The 9,017-nt window shown below is 34.4% G+C and overlaps 1 protein-coding gene across 1 annotated transcript; it reads left to right on the top strand.

Moving 5' to 3' along the window:
* Positions 1-145: 145 nt before the first annotated feature.
* Positions 146-8,548, top strand: LOC148272494 (amidophosphoribosyltransferase-like). The gene is made up of 3 exons (XM_088239982.1): positions 146-269; positions 2,396-2,738; positions 5,634-8,548. The coding sequence occupies exons 1-3, from the start codon at positions 147-149 to the stop codon at positions 5,783-5,785; spliced, it is 618 nt and encodes a 205-aa protein (XP_088096108.1). The 5' UTR covers position 146; the 3' UTR covers positions 5,786-8,548.
* Positions 8,549-9,017: the final 469 nt, after the last annotated feature.

The following is a 9,017-nucleotide window of genomic DNA, read 5'->3' as shown; positions in this document are numbered from 1 at the left end:
TGGAAAATTACAGAACCGACCCAGAAGGGCACCAAATCTAAATAAAGAATGAGTTCCGAAATCTCGAGTTTCAACCAATTTCAAGAAGCGATATGTAAAGTGGGCATATATTGACTAACCCCCTCCCTCCCCCCCTCTCAGGGCAGATGGTGTACTCGGTTCGGCTCCAGTGCGGCCGGGAGCTGGCGCGAGAGGCCCCCGTGGACGCCGACATCGTCAGCTCCGTGCCGGAGTCGGGGACGGCCGCGGCACACGGGTATGCTAGACAGGTACTTATTTGATTATAATTTGCACCATTTACCCTGTTATAAAAATTACGTGTTTAGTGGAAATTTGACTTCAATAGGGTATTATCACTCGGGAGGAATATCAGATTTAACCTACTCTGCAAATAAAAGATTTTTTAAAGATTCTCCTAGTGTTTATATAAACCCTTCTAATGAATATTTTCATTCATTATTTTCGTTTCGAAAATAAGGTCTATCGAAAACGATTGTTTTGTATGTTGGTAATAAATTTTGTCACAGAAGTTCACGAGTAATGCATTAATTATAATGTTGGTAATGCCACAGGCCACAGATAGAAATATAAGGAGAGCTGTCTATGCATATTATCTTAAGCCCCCCCTTACCCACTCCACACTCCAGTTCCAGGAACTGACAGATGAAAGTCAAAAGGGATTACATCTTACATCTCGAATTTCTTTTATTATTTTATGGTTTTCAAACTCTTCTAAATATTAATTTATTATGATAATGATAAATTGAATTATCAATTTATCATGAAAATTATAAATCACAACTCGTAGCGTTTGATAAGTGACCGGACGCCGTAAATGTAAACAAACGACACATAGAAAAAGGAAGCTATCTACAATACTCTATAAAATCCATAGACATTGATGAATAAACGTTCGGTTACGTCACAAAATATCTGAAGACGTCATACTTGATGACGTCACGAATTGTTTGTTTTTGGCACTATTCAAAATACTAGAATTTAATTCTTTATATCTCCCTTATTTCTTAACAGATTTTAATAAGAATAATACCTGTTGGCTTGTGATTTTTTAGATTAATTTATTAGCTAATAAAAAAAGTCCATGATAATTGCCTGTAAATATACAGGTGGTGGCATTGCTATCTTTGTAGTTTTGTAGGTGGATAAACAAAATGCTATTTGAAATACATTTTTTTTTTTAAAACTACGATATGGGAAATTTTATCTATAACTTTTTTGAAAAAAACTTAAGAGAAGTGGTGGCAATTATTGCTTAAACACTCCTGCAAGAAATTTCTGATCATCGCACAGCTCCAGAGCATTTCTTGGGGTACACTAAATTAAAAGTATTGTAAATGGTGTTTTTTTTCAAATAGGCTGAAGAAATATCATATAAATAAAAGACGGGTGATACTTTAGTCCACAAATTTGGAATATCCAGTGACCGGTTTCATCGCTTTCGCGACATCTTCGAGACTGGTATCTTTATTAAGGAGTTCAATGTATTTATACAAAACAGAGGTAAGGATAGATAATTCAAAATTATATGAAAGTAAATTAAATAAAGTTATCATTATCAAAATTTGTTCGGGTTGACTAATGAGTTGATATAATGCTATTTTAATGAGTTTAAGTATATTGGATGGGGCACTAAAAATTAAGTCCTAAAACTCATTAAAATAGCATTATATCAACTCATTAGTTATCCTGAAATAAATTGATAATGATCCTTAAGATAAAAATAACTTTATTTAGTTTACTTTCATATAATTTTGAATAATCTATCCTTACCTCTGTTTTGTATAAATACATTGAACTCCTTAATAAAGATACCAGTCTCAAAAATGTCGCGAAAGCGATGAAACCGGTCACTGGATATTCCTAATTTGTGGATTAAAGTATCACTCGTCTTTTATTTATATAATAAATTACAATGAACTTCCATCAAGAACTTTCACTTACAAACTTAAATGTTTTGAAGAAATATTCCCAATAAATTGACTGTATATTTGTAGAATTAACCTGGATTCCATAATGCCTGTCTAATGTATTGGCTTGTCTTTGCTTTTCTTTGTTGTATTCCTTCTAATATTGTTACTGTATTATAATTTGTTTAAATTGGACATTGTCCGTAAATTTGATAAATAAATAAATACGGAGAATTTCTGTGTTGGATTGCCTCCTTCAGGTTTTGTAAATTCCTTGGAGGATGTTTATAAACTTCGGCTTTGAGATAACCCCACGAGAAAAAATCTGGCGAGCATGGGGGCCTCTGAATATCAACTCTCGGAGGACTTCCTTCCATATCCTCCCTTCCCACCTGCTAACGAACATCTAAAACAAAAGCTTAACGGATTATCCCTTTTTTTTAAAATTTATTCTAATGTTGTTATAGTCGGGAGTTCCTTTTGCGGAGGTGCTCTGCAAGAACCGCTACGTGGGGCGCACCTTCATCCAGCCGAGCACGCGGCTGCGCCAGCTGGGCGTGGCCAAGAAGTTTGGCGCTCTGTCGGAGAACGTGCGCGGCAAGCGCCTCGTGCTCGTGGACGACTCCATCGTGCGCGGCAACACCATCGGGCCCATCATCCGGCTGCTGCGCGACGCGGGCGCGCGCGAGGTGCACGTGCGCATCGCTAGCCCGCCGCTGCAGTACCCCTGCTACATGGGCATCAACATCCCCACGCGCGAGGAGCTCATCGCCAACCGGCTCTCCCCGCCCCAGCTGGCCAAGCACGTCGGTGAGTCACTACTTGTTTATATGTAGTTGGCTGTGGTACCATTGGGCCCATTATCCGGAAAAAGGAAAAGGAAAGTAGTAATACAAACAAAATAAACAATAACACAAAACCCCTAAACGTGTCTCTTCTATCCGTGCCTCATGTCTGAGGATGGTCATCACGCCTGACTCCAGGCATGGCTCATCTGTAGACAATCTTCCTCCATCTGGAACAGTCTTGTGCTCTTCTGTGGGCATTCGTCAATGATAATTCTGATAATTCAGTGACCAAGCCGCTCCCATCTTGCCGGTTGACGTCCACGCGACCTTGTCCCTTCGACACTTTCCAGGAAGTTAGTTTTCTCCAAACATTTACACATTTAAAATATAAGCGGAAACATTAGGGCTGTAGTTTGGTAAAACGAACGCAAAATTAGGAAATCATATGATTTTGCCATTTTAAAACGAAGGTTTTTTTTTAAAGGTATTTCTGTTAAAAAATATACTTAAAAGTTTTATGTAATTAGTTACATTACCGAAAACTATTAGGGCAGATCTGAGGGTCAATAAGATATTGTTTCAAATTGAATATTACAACCAGAATTATCTTATTTTTTCAAAATAAGAGAATACAATTCTATAAAAAAAGGTTTCAACTAAAGTATTTCAACATTTTTATATTTTTTTAAAGTATTACCGAAGGCATAATTTTAAGTAGAAATAAAGAAAAATGCCACAAAAATGTATGTGATTTAAAATGCTTGTATGTATTTCTTTTCAAAATCAAAAAATTAAAATTTGGCTTCGGCCACTTTCATGTTCAACCTTTATTATCTTTAAATTATTACAACAAATTTTAGTTCAATACTTAGTCTTTATTGAGATCCCAGATGCCGAAATTTAGTCTAAATTTGAAATGGCGTAATCTGCCGGTCTAAAAGTAACTATATTTTAGTTACATAAAACTTATAAAAGTATATTTTATACCTTTAAAAAAATATTGTGTTTATCTAATTTTTGTTTTTTTATTATTGCGCGATTAAATGAATCATATGATTTCCTAATTTTGCGTTCGTTTTACCAGACTACAGCCTTAAAAGAATGCATCCAATACAACACACACTCAGACAATACTTGCAAAAGCCTAACACAGATCCTTACACGACCCCATCGAACTTAGAAAAAAAAAAGACTAATTGAACTGACTGTGTCACTAACATATTGTCCAGTGTTCACTTTACTTCTTGGGAACTTGATTTTGTGAACTACTTCCTCGGCTGTCAGCGATTTTATCGACATGGCTGATATCCGCGCATGTCAGCAATAATTTGTCTTCAGTAATTTAGGTGTTTTAGTACTCAATTGTTTACACACAGGAAATGTGTGATTCCATTTCTGTACTGTTCTTAATAATGTAGTAGGTCACATGACACTGAGATTTCCGGGTGACTCCTACAATTCTATATAACTACTTATCGACTTCTCACTGTCTACCGGTTTCGAGACGAACCCATCTCTTCGTCAGGACACTAGTTACATCAACATGCAATCCCCACTATACACCTTAACTATATATGGTGACCATTAAAATGAAACATCGTATAATGGGCTATAGTGAAAGGTTATATGGTTTTTGATTGGCTACTAACATCATGTATCCTGTCAGCATGGTGAAGGTGTATAGTGGGAATTTTACGTTGGTATAATTAGTGTCCTGACGAAGAGACTGGCACTCCTCGAATCCGGTAAGCATTGAAAATTCGGTAAGTGGTTATTTCATAAAAGTATTTATTTAATAAAATGTTTGACCACAAAGTTAATGCATTAAATATTAATAACATTTATTATTTTTTTCCTATAGCCCTTAAAATATAGCTCGATTAGAATGACAGTTGTCCGCAAAACTGACGACATAACTTTGTAGTAACGTCTAAGGGGTGATTTATATTGACACACGAAAAATCATTTGTATCTGGCATGTCTTTTCAAAATTCTTAATGCTTTAAGTGATGTCCCATCTCTGTTGCAATCAATTTCTTTTCATGTTCCCAACCGTGTCACCAGAAGTCAAAATCTGCTATTTATAAAATCTTCTAAGAGAAACTTTGGTTTTTATGCCCCAATGTCCAGAATGTGTAGATTAGTCAATTCATCACACGTCTTGGAATTCTTCCGGCTTTTTGTAGATCTCTTCGCGACTAAACAGTGTGGGATGAAGTTGGATTGGCATGGTTTAGCTCAAAGTTTTAGGTCTTTCGTTTTTTTGAATATATTGTATACAATTATTGTTTTGCCCTTGTTTGTCTTTGCTAAATAGTTTTATGTTCTTTTTGTTCAGTTTCTTGCATTTATGTTTCTTCATGTAACTGTTGTAATTGGCTTAGGCCGTATATATAATAAATAAATAAATGTAATTCATTTTTTAATATAATACTTGACATATAAATCAACATAAATATATAAAAAATCAGCTTTAAAACTAAAATAAACCTAATTATTAACGACGTTCTTACAAGGTTACATCATTTTGTAAAAACGTTAGAGATTGAACAAATTATAAAAAAATAATTTATTTGAGGTTGTTCATGAAAAAAGTATAAATGTCTTATTTTTTTATGAATATATGTCTTAAACACACTATAATAGGCTTGTTTTTGAGTTTTTACATCAATTTTCGGAAAAAGAGTTTCATGTTTGCATGAAAAAAACGGATAAAATCAATTTGATCGGTACACGATCAGTGATCAGTAATTTCCCATCACTATTGACATTAGTTTGGCAGCTGTCATTTTAATCAAGCTATATTTTAAGGACTATAGTTGTTCCCATTTTTCCACCTATTCGCTCACAAAATGGACGGGCGCTTTAATGTTTGTCGGATTAGCTTTCTCATTTATAATTGTATTTTGTGGTCCAGGTGCGGACAGCTTGTGCTACCTGAGTGTGGAGGGGCTCGTGAGCGCCGTGCGGTTCAACATGCAGGCGCCCGGGGGCGGGCCCGGGGGGCACTGCACGGCCTGCCTCACGGGCCACTACCCCGGCGGCCTCCCGGACCACCTACACTGGTAGACTGCGACTGGCCGGTCCAGCTGCACCCCGAATCCGGTGCCGACAGCGCCGGTGAACTCAAAACGCAGTCTCGAAGATATTATATAAATTAACAGATTGCGATAGCGCTTTTCCGCATTGGTATGCCGTGTATTTAGTTATTTGTAACAATAATAAATTAACATATTACAAGAGAGATAAAGAACATTTTAGAGAAGGTAATATAGAAGTCTAGGCATCTACAGGGCTTATGACCTGTCATTGGCTGGTTTAAGTGGCCACTTTACACACTGTAACATTCACCATTCTGCCATATTTGAACATTTACATTCCTTCAATCTTTCATCTGTTGATGTTTGTGTAATATGGGCAGAATAGTGAATGTTACACAGTGTGAACATTCACTGTAAATACCTAGACTTCCATGGTCTTGCAATAAATTTAAACAAGATTCGTTAGTTTGGAGAGACGAATAAACAGTTCGGTAATTCCCCTAATAAATACGTATTTATTGTAAGAAATTGTATTTGCCATCATCAGGATGGACTGCCTAAGTCCGTCAAATAAACAAATACATAGGCAGAATGTTGAGTGTTACACAGTGTGTAAAGTTCCTACTTAAACTAGCCAATGACCGAATGTAAAATTTGCTTTTAAAAAAATTGAACCACTTTACACTGAATATAGATGTTCAAACATAGGCAGAATGGTGAATGCTACAGTGCATAAAGTGGCCACGTAAATCAGCCAATAACAGGTCATAGGCCCTGTAAATGCCTAGACTTCCATATACCTTTCTTGATAATGTTTTCCCTGTCTTGCAATAAATTTAAACAAGATTCGTTAGTTTGGAGAGACGAATAAACAGTTCGGTAATTCCCCTAATAAATAGTGACAGAAAAATTGTTGCCATATAAATAAATTATTTATTTATTTCGGATGCCATAAAAATAAAGCAGATCAAAAACATGTCACGGGCCGTGCTTGTGTGTGTTTTATAATGCGGTTTGGAATATGGGAAAGTGTGACACACGGCATGACAACTCGGAAGAATGCTATCGGCATCTGATAGGTCATGAAAATCTACAAAAGCAGATATTAATCGATGAAATATGAAGTTGCTAGCAATTCATTTGTTACGTATGTACATTGTTTTATATTAAACTTTATAAAGTTGTTAGGGACATTTACATTCTACATTTATTTGTTTATAAATTTGTATAAACCACTTAATTTTTTTAATTACACTTTGACCGGTTTCGAGGTTACTACCTCATCGTCAGGAATTTAACTAACTTATAATTACACACGTTGCTATTTATATAATAAAATATTGTATGAAAGAGACAGAAAATTGAAAGAAAGAGAGGGAAAGAAGATAAAATAAATCATAACGGGAATAGTTTTAAAAGAGGACTCGAAGTTAAATTTAATTGATTATTTATTATTTGAAGTTTTTGATTAATGGCTTTACTAATTTCTAATCGTTCTAAATTATCTAAACGAAAACCATTTTTATTGACATGCAAAATTTCTACACACGTTTCTTGATTAAATTCATGGTTTTCGGATATAAGATGATTAGCGAATTCTGAAAAATTATTATTACTCAGACATCTTATATGTTCTTTGATTCTAACTTTAAATTTACGTGAAGTTTTTCCAATACAGAAATTCGGGCAATTCAAACAATTTAATTTATAAATTACCGAATGATATAATTTATCATCCTTATCTTTACAATTTGTTAATATTTTACCTATGTTATTATTAGTATAAAAAGCTGGCCTAATATTGTTGTGTAAAATTTGCGCTATATTATTAGAAAATGAATTAATGTACAAAATTCTACGCCAGTTCTCATTTTAAAAAAAAAATAAAGTGGTTTATACAAATTTATTAACAAATAAGTGTAAAATGTCATACCACTAAGTGAAAAATGTTTTTGATAACAATAATTCATTTACATTCCACCATATTGCCATCATTGTGATTTTGACAATCGATTTTTGGTGTTTAGTTAGTTAATTAATATTGTAATATTAAGAAACTCATTCCCTTAAATTATGTTATGCATGTCAAAGTGTTAAAATTAAAAATTCTCTATATATTGATTTCTATTTTAGAGTAATGATTTTACTTGTAATTAAGTCGGTAGTCAGATAGCAGAAGGGACCAACTGTATTTTTTTCTGTTTTTAAGTTTTCAAAAGTTTAAATCAATATTTCAGTAAATACACATAGAATAAAAAATTAAAAACAGCATAATTTAGAATGGTAATTTATTATTGAAAAGCAACACTAAAACATTTTAGTTTGAGGATTGAAGTCTTGAAATTGAGTCGTATTTCAGCTCTCCTGAACATTTTTGAAAATTGCAGATGGTCCTTTTTGCCATCTGACTACCGAAGTATGGAAAGGGGACATTTTTAAAGAAATCATTACTCTGTCAATTCTCGCTAAGGAAAAAATGACGTACTCCCTACTCAACAGAACTGTGTCTACAGCGAGTCTAGAAATCCTCATACGTACAGCAAGAAAATGTGCGTCTTCGCCATGGGTTCCTGAGAGCGGTGCCGTCATCGGGGGGAATTATGTAGCGGTGGATGACGCCATTAAAACGTCTGTAATCACCATTTGAACGTAGTTATACAGAAAGCAGCCAGCCATAGAAATGTGAAACTGAGATAATAGCCATTCTGTGAAAAGAGTGAATTATAAAATCTACACAATAGTTTGAATGTTTTTGACTTAAACAAACGATAAACAATGAATACATAAGTTTTTTTAACTCTTAAAAGACTGTGCTGAATAATCCCTTTGCAGCCGGTGGTGTAACACAATGTGACCACAAGCATAAGTCGAGATATTTTGAAATGTAAGCTAAAATACCAAATTATTTACAATGGTATGTGTTAAAAATGATCTTTATTCAAAGATGTTACATAAAAAATATAAAATTAAAGCATATTTATGCAAAATAAAGTTAGAAATTGTGTTCATTCCTTTTAAAATCCCGCTAGCAAGCGCTGCCGCCCGCGTCTGGTTGTCGACTGAATTCCGAATTACACTTACGACAGAATTTAGCGGAAATAGATCAACCGGGAGACTAGAAAGTATGCTATGCTAATACAACTCTTATTTGAATGCAAAAAAGAATATCAAATTTTTATTGCAAATAAATACTAGATTTTATTAGAATAAATAAAAACGCTGTTAAAACATATTCTTAGAATAATATTGAAATAAATCCT

This window comes from Micrasema longulum, unplaced genomic scaffold, assembly GCF_059751315.1.
Source record: "Micrasema longulum isolate JH-2025_06_02 unplaced genomic scaffold, ASM5975131v1 h1tg002322l, whole genome shotgun sequence".
In the NCBI taxonomy this organism is placed as follows: domain Eukaryota; kingdom Metazoa; phylum Arthropoda; class Insecta; order Trichoptera; family Brachycentridae; genus Micrasema; species Micrasema longulum.
This window is presented reverse-complemented; position numbering and strand designations above follow the sequence as displayed.

What these genes read in the sequence shown, in the direction of transcription:
- LOC148272494 (XM_088239982.1), top strand. Translation starts at nt 147, where the DNA reads ATGGTGTACTCGGTTCGGCTCCAGTGCGGCCGGGAGCTGGCGCGAGAG. An exon ending in CACACGGGTATGCTAGACAG is followed by an intron (nt 270 to 2,395) that starts GTACTTATTTGA and finishes ATGTTGTTATAG; the next exon opens with TCGGGAGTTCCTTTTGCGGA. An exon ending in CCAGCTGGCCAAGCACGTCG is followed by an intron (nt 2,739 to 5,633) that starts GTGAGTCACTAC and finishes TTTGTGGTCCAG; the next exon opens with GTGCGGACAGCTTGTGCTAC.